This window comes from Aspergillus stella-maris (genome assembly GCF_047715825.1).
Source record: "Aspergillus stella-maris strain CBS 113639 unplaced genomic scaffold BDV14scaffold_31, whole genome shotgun sequence".
NCBI lineage: Eukaryota > Fungi > Ascomycota > Eurotiomycetes > Eurotiales > Aspergillaceae > Aspergillus > Aspergillus stella-maris.
The window spans coordinates 34,618-46,747 of record NW_027396825.1 but is presented as its reverse complement, the minus strand read 5'-3'; the positions used below and the strand labels follow the sequence as shown (position 1 = coordinate 46,747).

The 12,130-nt window shown below is 52.3% G+C and overlaps 6 protein-coding genes across 6 annotated transcripts; 4 read left to right on the top strand and 2 right to left on the bottom strand.

The window, feature by feature from the left end:
• Window positions 1-34: 34 nt before the first annotated feature.
• Window positions 35-832, bottom strand: BDV14DRAFT_174406 (hydrophobin family protein). The gene is made up of 3 exons (XM_073768891.1): window positions 513-832; window positions 377-438; window positions 35-326 (listed from the first exon to the last, which is right to left on the bottom strand). Exons 1-3 carry the CDS (start codon window positions 724-726, stop codon window positions 282-284), a joined length of 321 nt encoding a protein of 106 aa, XP_073627562.1. The 5' UTR covers window positions 727-832; the 3' UTR covers window positions 35-281.
• Window positions 833-1,480, top strand: BDV14DRAFT_174405 (uncharacterized protein; the record flags this gene model as incomplete). Its single annotated transcript, XM_073768890.1, has 1 exon — window positions 833-1,480. A coding segment is annotated over exon 1 (514 nt), but the record flags the coding sequence as incomplete, so codon positions are not given.
• A 1,125-nt stretch (window positions 1,481-2,605) lies between these two features.
• On the top strand, window positions 2,606-4,863 carry BDV14DRAFT_73586 (eukaryotic translation initiation factor 3 subunit D). Its single transcript, XM_073777404.1, has 2 exons — window positions 2,606-2,968; window positions 3,032-4,863. Exons 1-2 carry the CDS (start codon window positions 2,761-2,763, stop codon window positions 4,585-4,587), a joined length of 1,764 nt encoding a protein of 587 aa, XP_073627560.1. The 5' UTR covers window positions 2,606-2,760; the 3' UTR covers window positions 4,588-4,863.
• A 1,345-nt stretch (window positions 4,864-6,208) lies between these two features.
• Window positions 6,209-7,602, top strand: BDV14DRAFT_209216 (cutinase family protein). Its single transcript, XM_073775589.1, has 3 exons — window positions 6,209-6,609; window positions 6,656-6,965; window positions 7,029-7,602. Exons 1-3 carry the CDS (start codon window positions 6,531-6,533, stop codon window positions 7,399-7,401), a joined length of 762 nt encoding a protein of 253 aa, XP_073627559.1. The 5' UTR covers window positions 6,209-6,530; the 3' UTR covers window positions 7,402-7,602.
• A 221-nt stretch (window positions 7,603-7,823) lies between these two features.
• On the top strand, window positions 7,824-8,554 carry BDV14DRAFT_200649 (Zn(II)2Cys6 transcription factor domain-containing protein; the record flags this gene model as incomplete). The annotated part of the gene is made up of 2 exons (XM_073773556.1): window positions 7,824-8,030; window positions 8,132-8,554. The coding sequence occupies 2 exons, from the start codon at window positions 7,824-7,826 to the stop codon at window positions 8,552-8,554; spliced, it is 630 nt and encodes a 209-aa protein (XP_073627558.1).
• Window positions 8,518-10,519, bottom strand: flbB. The gene is made up of 4 exons (XM_073777403.1): window positions 10,014-10,519; window positions 9,879-9,966; window positions 9,306-9,833; window positions 8,518-9,253 (listed from the first exon to the last, which is right to left on the bottom strand). Exons 1-4 carry the CDS (start codon window positions 10,147-10,149, stop codon window positions 8,791-8,793), a joined length of 1,215 nt encoding a protein of 404 aa, XP_073627557.1. The 5' UTR covers window positions 10,150-10,519; the 3' UTR covers window positions 8,518-8,790.
• Between the last annotated feature and the right edge of the window lie 1,611 nt (window positions 10,520-12,130).

The window sequence follows — 12,130 nt, the reverse complement described above, 5'->3', positions numbered from 1 at the left end:
ACTTGATTCTGGGACTTGTCATAGTAATTAAGTGTATATTCAAATAGATATTAAGGCTGATGGGGGTGCAGCCAGCCAAATCTGTCTCGCAAGGACAAAGGAAACATGGTCGTCTGTGAAAGCATAGATACATTAAAGAGTGTAAGTTGAAGTATCTAGACGAGACTGCACCCGCCGAGAAATAATTAATCCAAAAGCATCATCCCCTTCATCCCTGTATTGACCCGTGCAAATAGTACTTATACATAGCTGCTTTAGAACCAACACGATCCGTGAAGAATCTAGTGGTGAGGGAGAGCCTCGCAGCCGAGAGCAACAGTGCCGCCCTGCTATGAGTTAGCCATGTTAAGTGTATTCCTGGTTGCGTTGCCCTTACCAAGAGGTTGGCCTCAGTGCAGCACTGGGGCTCGGTCTCGCAAGAGTCGTCGTAGCCGTGGCCTGTCAAAGTTAGCACGGTGCGAGAACAGCGGTAGCCTTTGTTTTGCTATCCATGTGTACAAAGAAAAACGTACAGAGAAGACCGATGGAGCCAACAATGTTGGCGGCGTCAACGCCGAGGGCCAACAAGAGGGGGTCGACGGTAGAGTCGAGAGGAGTGGTAAGGGTGCCACAGCAGAGAAGAGGGCCGACACAGTCGCTGGTGTCACGCTTCTCAACGACGGGGACGGCAGAGGCCAGAGCAGAGCCAGCAACGGCGAGGACAGAGAGGGCAGCAGCGAACTTCATTTTGACGGTTGGTTTGGTAGAAGTAAAAGACTCTAAAGAGTGATTGCTGAGATGTCTGGTAAATGAGAGACTTGGGTCTTTGAGATTGAGATTGAGATTGATACTGTTGGGATGAGAGTCATTCTGGGAGGGGATTCAGAGCTCTTTATATGTACAACCTGGATGGTCATAACGGAGGACTCATTACCACCCTGCTCGAGGGCTTATCAGATCATCATGTTCCTTTCCGGAACAAGCAGTGGCAGGTTGCCAATAATTACAATTACCAGGAACATTATCTCCGGCTTGCGGACCAGATCCAGGGTCCGGCAGGATCCAAACCCAGACTCCCAGAGTCAACAGGGTGTAGTCAGAAAGTCCACCGTCTGCTCAAAAAAGAGGGCATGCAGATCTGTCGCCACGTAGATAAGCCATTGACACTGACTCTTAGAGATATGCAGACGGATTTTCCAAGACCAAGACTCTCCGGTCGAGCTCGTCGAGCCTCGAGGAGTCGACAGAGCCTTGATTCTGAAAGTAGACCCAGAGAGCTGGATCTTGGCGAGATGTCGATCATCCTTTGCAGCCTGCAGGAACAGCCTCAAAAGAACAATAATGGTGGAGCATCGGTAGTTGATCGATCAGCTATAGTTCAAGACCTGATAATGGATCGAAATACTATGATTTGATGGGCGAGGTCCTGAATCAGCCGAGGGAGCGGGCTCGGATGAACAAGAGGCCTCAGCGAACGCAGCCTGAACCACTAGCAAGGAACCAGGAGGAGCCAAGAGCCGGCTACAACCAAAGCAAGTGCGGTAGAGCAACAAGACTGTCGTCACATAGATGGGTAGTTTGGGGTTGCCGGATTTAGGCCAGCAGCGGCATCAGCCTCTGAATTACTAGATCCTTATCAGTGGGACCTCGTCCAAGAATGCGGGCTCATCTGGTACCGAATCAGATCGACCACCAAGTGGAAGATCTCTAATGTCAGCATTGATTGCGATGCACTCACTGAGTCAACCATCACAAACTCCGGAGTAATCTCCCAGTGTATACTCCGGGGGTTGATGATCATTGGAGGCTAGTCTCCGGGAAAAAGAAACGAAGCATTAGTTCAAGCCTCAGCCACTAAGATCCAAGCTTGGGCGTGCGGCAAATGCGGAGGATGCACCAAATAGGGGAAGATAGAAGAAGTGCTCAATCCTTGAGAAATGGAAACTGATAAGCTGTGTCTCGAGGGCCCAGACGGCAGTTCGTGAGCGACGATCGGGCTGACAGCTCAGAATCATTTTTCGTTAAGCGCGAGATCGCCAGCCAAGAAGTATGCATATCTCCAAGTTCCGATTCCCACGGCCATATTGAGAATGGGGTCATCCTTCGTTCTCGTACAACCCGAACAATGACGGAGAGGGGTGTCCGTACAAGGCCATCCATGGTGGAAGTGCCCATTATGATTGACTTTCGGCTTGTTAGCTATCCGGTAAGCAGAGTAAGGGCTATAGAAGGCTATTTCCTCAAGGTCTTCGCGAGATACGAGTCACTTTACGTAAATGAGGAGAGCTAAGAGTGTTATCAACGACCTACAACCGGAGTGGAATCAGCCATGGTCGGGTTCTATGGTTGACGATTTCTAGATGCATAATAGCCGATCGCCCGGTTGTCGTTCGGAAATTTCACAACATTGAATATGGGGACTGCGTCAGCAGGTGGCTAATTCCAGACGTTCCATGTAAGACGCCAGAAACCGAAGGCTCTGTCTGAGGATGTCGTCCAGTCAAGGCCCAGGTCAAGTGCTCCAGTCAAGCGTGCCTGCCTCGAGGGGAGCGGTGTGGCGGTGCAATGTCCGTAAGCGTGCCAAGACTTAGTGCACCAGCCACACCACCACTCGCGACACAAAAAATTGGCATCCTTTGGTTTCTGTCGATATCCCGCCGCCTGTGAGCGAATCATCCTCAGACCACTAAGGGCTACCTCAGATTGCGAGGTGCTTTTTTTAGAATATACAGGTCATTTTTGTTCATTTCTCTGTGGTATTATACCAGAATCCCGAACACCATGGCTCCTATCTCCATCGCAGACATTGTCGCGGCCCTCCCCGCAGAGGACACCTGGGGTCCTGCCGCCTCCAGCGACAACATGCTCGAGGGTGTTCCTTACGCCCCTTTCTCCAAGGGTGACAAGCTTGGCCGCATGGCCGACTGGACCGGCGACTCCAAGGACCGTGAGCGCGGTGGTCGTCAGGCCTACAACCGCAACTACAGAGGTAAGGTTTTATGGATCTAGAATCATCGGTCAGCCCTTTCTAACGAAAAAAATCTCAACCTAGATCAACAAGTTTACGGTGCCGGTGCATCTAGCTTGTTCGCCGTCCAGGTTGCCGAAGACGAATCCTCCTTCTCCGTTGTTGACAACACTCGCACTTCGGCCAAGCGTACCTTTGGTCGCGGCGGTGGCACTGTTTTCCGCGGCCGTGGCCAGCGCGGCGGTCCGGGACAGCGTGGTGGACGTGCTGGCTTCCAGCGTGTTGGTGCTGGCCGTGGCCAGGGAGGTGACCGCTACTACGACAACCGTGGCGGCCGCGGTAACCGTGGTCGTCGCTTCGGCTGGAAGGACTACGACAAGCCCCAGAGGACTCGCGAGCCCTCGGTTAACATCCGTCCCGACTGGGCTATGCTGGAGGAGGTCGACTTCAACCGTCTGTCTAAGCTGAACCTTGTGGCCCCTGATGGTGAGGACATCGATACCTACGGTTTCCTTCACTACTACGACCGTTCCTACGACAAGGCCCCCGTCAAGAACGCCGAGCGCCGCCTGCAGTCCCTCGACCGTGCTGCGTACAATGTCACCACCTCGCAAGATCCAGTCATCCAGGAACTGGCCGACAAGAACGAGGCCACCATTTTCGCCACCTCAGACATCCTCTCCATGCTCATGTGCGCTCCTCGCAGTGTGTACTCGTGGGATATTGTCATCGTTCACCAGGGCAACAAGATCTACTTCGACAAGCGTGAAGGCTCTTCTCTGGATCTGGTAACCGTCAACGAAAACGCCGCCGATGCTCCCCTTGAGGTCGCCGAGTCCTCAGGCAAGCAGGACGCCATCAACACCCCTAGCGCTCTTGCCATGGAAGCCACCTTCATCAACCACAACTTTGCTCTCCAGACTGTTGTCGAGAACAACGCCTCCAAGGTCGAGTTCAACAACCCCAACCCCTTCTACAACGCCGACGAGGAGACCGAGCCCCTTGCCTCCAAGGGTTACAAGTACCGCCGCTTCGACCTCTCTCTCGAGGGCGATGAGGAGCCTCTCAACATGGTTGTCCGTACCGAGATTGACGCTCTCGTCAAGAACCCTGTCAGCGGTGATGACCAGCAGTTGGTCGTCAAGGCTCTCAACGAGTTCGACAGCAAGGCCCAGGGCTCCGGTGGCTCCCTCGACTGGCGCAGCAAGCTGTACTCTCAGCGCGGTGCTGTTGTCGCCACTGAGATGAAGAACAACAGCGTCAAGCTTGCCCGCTGGACGACACAGGCCATCCTCGCCAAGGCCGACGGTATGAAGCTTGGTTTCGTCTCTCGTGCCAACCCCCGCTCCGCTGCCGGCCACGTCGTTCTCGGCGTTGCTGGATACAAGCCTCGTGAGTTCGCCGCCCAGATGAACCTTAACTTGGGCAACGGATGGGGTATTGTCCGCACTATCGTCGACCGCATTCGCGCTCTGGATGCCGATGAGGAAGAGGACAAGGTCGTCAAGTACATCCTTGTCAAGGACCCCAACCGCCCTGTTCTCCGTCTGTACAGCATCCCTGCCAACACCTTCGAGGAGGATGATGAGGCTGAGGCCGCTGAAGAGGCCGTGGCTAAGGGTGAAGATGAGGAGGAATAAAGTAATGAACGAGTTTTCTTTTGCGAGTGATGAGATATCATGTTTCCAGCTGTTTTCATGTGCATTTTCAAAAGTACTAGATCACGAGTCTAAGACAATATTTTGGCATTCTCCCACTGAAATGCGTATCTATGTTGTAGCATAAGTAATGCTACTATAGAGTAGTTCTACTAAGTAACAAAGTGCACGCGCCTTCCTAGCCCGACGCGGAACAGGGGTGGGATTTAGCCTCATCATCACCCGCAGGTTCCTCATATCCTCCATCACCCTCCACTAACAACGCCTAAACCCGCCATCTCGTTCGATCCTCTCTGTCAATCGAATTCGGCTCTATTTGGTTCTAGTGTTTGTTCAAGACGCTCATCAGGTAATCGTGACTATGACCCACCCAGTGGATGCGAGGATCGAGGTACAACTTCCAACGCCGAAGCCGCACGAAACAAGAGCAGGCATCTTCCCCTGGATGTGGTCAGGGCCAAAACACCTGTAGCCGTGCCCTATTTCTTCGGCCAAAGCGGGAACTGTGACGGATTTCACCTGTTGCGTCTCAGAGTCCTCCACCAACGGCGAGGTCAACGGCTCAGAACAACCCCACCACCGCCGCCTGAAGACTGGACCTAGGGAGTACATAAGGAGTGTCGAGAACATCCAGAGCGCTATATGCCGATGGCACGGGAGCCAGGACAGTGCATCCCGAGTACCTGGTTCGTTCCTCGGCAACTCTTCAGGTACTTTTGCCCCGGGACTCCCTACAGATTACGGCTTTTGGAATGTTTCAGAATTTGGGGTCTTTAGCGAGCTATACAACAGATTCAACATGACTGATGACTTCATTCTCGCAAGTTCGGCGACAAAGTCAGGCGATGTTGCCCGTTCGGGATGCAATGACTCCGTACGGGGTATCCGGTACTTCCGGCGTTTCATGTCGCTAATCTTGATGCGCACGTTCATCAAGCAAGCCCTCCACCAAACCCTCCTAGGGTCGAAAGATTGCAGAAATCAGGCTGCAAGATTCAGATCCTGGACTCCGGGATCTAGATTATAATATAAATCAAACAGCCATGCTATCCGCCGCTTGAATGCGTGCTAGCCACTCGCTAGGGGATCTGATATCTAAAAATTGGCCTCGGTTCGAAGATCGATATATCGAACCAACTCATCAGGCTTACTGGTCTATGTTTGTGTTTGATGGTCATCCAAACTTTCGTCTAGCAGGTAAACAGCGGACTCGGTATTGGTACAAATCAGCTCTGCCGAAGTCGGTTCTTCAGCCCTATTTGGTGGTCTCACCAGTCTGATAGCCAATTTTTGGGGCCGTTCAGAGGCCCCCGGGGGAAGTCCATGCGCCAACCCTGAATCCAGATCATTCTTAGCCCGAAAAAATCTGGTTCGAAACTTCGAAGCCACGTTTGCGAGGATCGGCCTGACACCAAGTCCCACTGGTCTCAACGCTGTATCCCCGGAAGTATACCCTTTCAGGCTCTTGGGCGTTTCATCTTTTGATAGCACGAGGACAACATGACTCTCATGTGGAAATGATCATCTTGATGCCCTAACATGCATCACTGAGGCATTGTTCAAGTCGGATCTGTACCGAGGCCCGGCATATCAATCACCCAATTGCCCTGTTTCAAGACCCCAAAATGCAGTTGATTTATAAGACGCTCGGACGAACCATCCTCCCTAGTCAGTAGCTCGGTGGGCCTAGTGCGCATCTTCAGTCTGTATTTGAGATATGGAGATCATGAATCAGGGAGCCAATTCTCGGCAGTACCGCGGGGTTGATGTCGCTGACGGACGAATTGTCAGAGGAAAGGTACATAAACCCAGGCATCATCCAACATAAACAATAGTCAGAGCAGCACCTGCAAGCCATAATTGGGTTCCTCATAGCCATATCCTTTCTTTCATTCTCACACTTCACTCTTTATAAAGTCCGCACAATGCATTTCAAACTTTTGTCTCTCGCTGCTCTTGCGGGCTTGTCCGCCGCTACCCCCGTGGCTCTTGAGGAACGCCAGCGTAAGTTCCTTCCACTTATACTCATATAGCATACTAATGAGTATAGTTGGTGGCTCAAGTGGCGATGACCTTCGCAACGGTGACTGCAAGCCAGTCACCTTTATCTTTGCTCGTGCCTCCACCGAGCCAGGTCTCCTGGGTATCTCGACCGGTCCTGCAGTCTGCAACGACCTCAAAGCCGACTCTTCCCTCGGCGGCGTAGCTTGCCAGGGTGTTGGTCCCAAATATACCGCTGGCCTGGCTGAGAACGCCTTGCCCCAGGGAACCTCCAGCGCTGCAATCGACGAAGCAAAGTCTCTCTTTGAAATGGCTGCGTCCAAGTGCCCTGACACCAAAATCGTGGCTGGTGGCTACAGGTATGTGGCCTTCTACCGACGCTTACTATTATGATTTATCAAGTACTGACTATTATGGTATAGTCAAGGAACAGCCGTCATGCACAGTGCCATCCCCGAGCTCTCCGAGGACATCAAAGACAAGATCAAGGGAGTCGTGCTCTTCGGCGACACCCGCAACAAGCAGGATAACGGGCAGATCAAGGACTTCCCCAAGGACAAGATCAAGATCTACTGCGCCGCCGGCGACATGGTCTGCGATGGAACTCTTGTTGTCACTGCCGCGCACTTCACCTACATCATGAACACTGGCGATGCTTCCAAGTTCCTCGAGGAGAAGCTCGCCAGCAGCGAAAGCAGCAGCTCCAGCTCCAGCGCCACCAGCAGCTCCAGCGCCACCAGCAGCTCCAGCGTCAGTGCCCAGTCGACTGGCCTGTCTGGATTCGATTGGTTTTAAGTGCGTGACGTGAGATATGCTGGCCATATCACACGGAAGATTGAATGAGTTATGGTGTGAAGGACCTCGGCACACGATAGTGGTTTTGGGATTTTGATTTCTTGCTGATATATTCGTGTATATTTGTTTCCGCAACAGTTGTATATAATTCAGAAAATCCATGTTCTTGACTCGCTTATGCAGGTCAGGTCAAGCCAAGCCAAGCCCCGATCTCGATCTGAACGTTAATTCAGGTTAACATAACGGCTATCCTCACCTCCTCCACCTCTCAGCTTACTCCTTCCACCCCACCTTACTCGACTTCCAACCCAACTCAATTCCTAGAATCCAACTCCGTAGTCGCTCCTTACATTACACCCATCACTTTCAATACTCTACTCTCAAAGCTATACGTTACTTTATTGCGAGAGGACAAAAACACAATGGGGCCATTACCACCCCACCAAACAAATACAACCACCGTCCCAATCCCAATTGCAGCTTCGGAAACCACAACCACACCATCAACCTCAACCTCGTCCACCTCATCAGAACCCATCTCCAACGAAGACACAGACACCACGCAGGAAAAGCCCTCCAAACCCCGCCCCATAACATCCTGTTCTGCATGCCGAGCACGGAAAATCAAGGTGCGCCTGTCCCTATTCCTCTCTCTACCTTACCTCCCTTACCCTTCATCCATCCTCCGCATCTTCTCTACATAACCGCCATTCTAATAGACCGGGCGCAGTGCAACAAATCCCACCCCTGCACCGCCTGCATCGCCCGAAACCAACCCGAGCAGTGTTCGTACAGCAGTACATCAGAAGAACGGAGCGCAATTGCATCCGCAGATCTAATCTCCGAGTTGAGGGGGGCGCGAAATAAACTCCAGAATCAGGTGAATAGGAGGCAACTTGCTGAGGTTGCGGCGGCTAGGGCTGCTTATGGATCTCGGTCTGGATCTGGTGGTGCTACTGGGAAGGAAAGGGAATTGAGTGAGAGGGAGGTTGAGGAGAAGAGGGTCCTTGAGGGGGTGTGGTGGGTTTTAAGAAGTGGTGAGGTTGGTGTTGTTAGGGAGGTTGTGGGGAGGATTAGGGGGGGTGAGGGGTGGCAGAGTGTGCTTGATGGGGTTGGGGTAGCTGGTCACGGCGGGGGGGCGGTTGAGGTATGAGAGAGTGTGAAGGCACTAGGTCTAACGGATTTGTATACGGTGCAGTGATTGAAATTGGGTTTGATGATATCCGGAATGTCATGTATTTGAGCTTTATGCTCGGTGTATAGTGCTTGAATGATAATAGGAAAAGATATATAGCGATCGAAAAGATGGAGAAAGAAAAGAAACGCTGGAAAGCTTTGTATATACAGCTTACTGAATATTAGAGGGGGAATCAAAACGTGTAAAGCAGGTCATGCGTAAATCATCTCGTCGGCAGGCTGGGAGAAGACACCCTCGAACTTGGACCCCATGACACTGCTGAAACAGTCCATGAGCTCAAAGTCTTCGAGCACAGCGCCGAACCCGTAGCAGCGCACTTTGGTCTCGAGTGTGTCCATGATTAATTTGACGTCGTCGCGCGTCAGTCTGTTGTACATGTCGTGGCTCTTGAGGGCTTGGAGTGCCATTATAGGAGTAACCTGGCCTTCGGTGACTAGCTGGCGACTGAGGTTGAGGAGTGTTGAAAGGTTGGCGTGCGGGAGATCGTAGGTCTTGTGGGGATATGTTTGTTCGCTCGTTGTGTTTGCGATGTAGCTCGGGGGTGGACAGGTCGCCATCAAGGCGTGTCCGGAAAACGGCATATCCTCGTCGTCGGCCTCATTGACTGATCGCCGACAGAGGTAGTCTGTATGTTCTCGGCAGGGTGATTCAAGTCTATTTCGATATTAGAACTCAGGGGCGTACCATAAAAGGGAAAAGAGCATACGCTAGTATAAAATCAACCTGGAGCTGAGGGTTGTCTTCAAATATGCCTCCACCCGCAGCTGGCGGCCGGCGGTCGATGGCGGCAAGTGCATCACACGGGATCGCAGGCATTGCCTGGCTGGTCGGTCCAATGTCTGGTATAGACGAGAAGTCGACTTTGTCTTGCCCAACAGCCTTCGGACTCATCCCAGAAGATGACACTGTGGTAGGCGGTGTGCTATATGTATGAGCGGTCATTGATGTAACGCCCGTCTGTGATGCAACGCTCCCGCCTGCGCCAGGGCTAGAGTGAAAGACCGGCATTGAACGCTCAGACTTGCGACGGTCTAGCTCAACTTCAAGATTGATATTGTGGGCGGCTAGGATCTCTTTCAAGTAGTTGTTCTCCTCCGATACGGAAGCGATCATCTCCCGGTGTTGGTGTACGGCAAGATTCGCAGCTGATATCTCTTGTGTGTATGCTTCCCGTAATCGCGCCACTTCGCTCTCCAAAGCTCGGATGTATTGCTCTTTGCGCTCACGATGCGTCCTGAAATAATGAGCTTTGATCTTGAAAAAGGCAAATGGGACCTACCTCTGAGCCTGGCGGTTCAACTCTTGTCGTCTTGTAAGGGCTGGTTTGCTATCGGGTTTAGGTCCTCTCCGCTTAGCAGGTTGCCCATCTGCCCCGTATTAGTCCACGTCACGCACACTGAACTGAGACACGAACCTCGAGTAGTTTTTTTGTTCTGGTTACCACCACCGCCACCATTAAAGAACTTAAAGAATTCCGTACTGATTGAGCCTCTCATTGTGGGTGAATCTTGGGCCACTGTTAAGATAGTCAGCAGCTTATCCTTTATCATGGGCGGCCGCGGTGTGTGAACCGGCGGGAGCCCGCCATGCAAGGGACTGCCGTCCACCCTGATTCCTCGACCGACAAAGAACAGCCAGTAAAATAATCCCTCGCCTGTCGCGACTATAGTCCATTCGCTGGTTTGCCAGAGGGCGCAAGGGCATGGCTGGCGGGTATGGTCTGCTTACCAGGTGAGGCACTCTGCTGTAAGCTTTGCCGATTCATTGCGTCCATTGCATCTAGGTCTAGAGGTATAGGCCCACTGCTGATAGAAGTCATGATTGCAGTGTTGTAGACGGCGCTGATGAGACAAAGAACTGAATGCGACCGGTGGGGAGAGGGAACCGAAGAGAAGTGAACGCAGTTATGGTATGTAGAAGGCGCGAGACTCGAGAACGATCCGGGGATTGACGAGATAATCTACAGATCGAAAGCTGTCAGCCTCACAATAAAAGATCTTGAAACGTGTGGGTTCGCATCGTCCAAGCGCCAGGCGGTTGGAACTGATCAATATACGCACCCGCTACCGTGATCCAGCACACGGGCCGTTTTCGGGCGCAACAAAGAAAGTCAAAGGCCGCAGCGGTGGACGCAGAGGCAGGGCAACCGTCGCGAATGATAGCTCAGCGGCAGGATCTAACGTAGGTTTAGGGTAGATTTGAAGGGCGTAAGAAAAATGAAAGAAGGGTTGGAGAGGACGTTATAATAACGATCGAAGTCAGCCCGGCGGGTTATACCAGTTCCCCGAAGTGCACCCAGAAGCGCGGCAGAGGGTCGTATTTATTGGCTCCAGCGGCGTTCTTCAGGACCCAGTCGACTGGCTTCGATAGAATCTCGATGCGATGGCTTGGCTAGAGACGAATCTGACGAATTAACCCAGATATCCCGTCGATTGGGGCGCAAGGCGTGGAGGGATTGTCTCTGCCGCTCACTAGTCCGTAGCGCGAAGAGGAGACAAAGAGAGAAAAGTACGTACTCGCAAGAATCCAACTTCCAGGCGCAGGATGTATGGAGAACAGGCCAGTTCGCGATGAATTAAGTGTGACGGAGGGAAAATGAAGAGGAGCGAGTCAGCGGCAGGAGCAGCAGAGAGCAGAGGGCGATCACGGATCAACTGCGAAGGAAGCTGGAATTGGTCTTTGGTTTTTTGGTCCTTGGGTCCAGATTCCCCCGTGGAGTCCCTCGATGCCGCCCTGCCCAAATGAAGTATACGACTTGCAATGTGGTCAAAATGAATCAAGCTCTACAGTTTTATTACTATGTTGTATATGTGTTATGTACCACTTGTTGTCGTGCTCGTTGTCTCCAAGAAGCGTAGTAAAAAACAAATACCTTTGGTCGTGTAGTGGGAGCTACTCGCCATACAACTTTCAATATCTCACCACGTTCTGTTGAGCAAAAGAAAGCTGAAGCCAAAAATGTAACTGTCCCTGTCTTCTCAACTAATCCCAAGTCCCAGGACCTTGGTTGCAGGAACTCCTTTTCTCCTGAGACGCATCTATAGTTCTATAGCCGAGCGACGGACAATTGGCTTGTTGCGACTAGCCCCGTCCATTCTGCGTCTTCCTTGCCCACTCAGCCAGCGATGACGGTGCTTTGCAGCAGTGAGCTCCACCGAAGCCCTCTTGCCTCGGAACGGCGTCAACGGTTACCCTAGGTACTTCGTAAAATAGGTAAGTGGGAGCCAACAATGGACATCCCACACGCTGTATCCGTGATGCTGCCGCGCCAGCGAGTCCGACGGGCCTCGAAGCCGGGAATCATAACGAAACCAACACAGTCTTAACAGAGCCAAGCTTGAGGATGTTCAGATTTGGATTGGTCACCTTGCCTTGCCCGCAGAAGACGAAGATCCCTCGATTTGTCGGAGTCTGGAGTCCACAAGCCCGCCACTCGCGATTTCACACCAGGATATCCTGGCCTACTGTCGACGCTAGGCATGGATCAGGCTAACGCACCCGGTGAGTCGCCCCTGCCGTGGTCGCAACGGT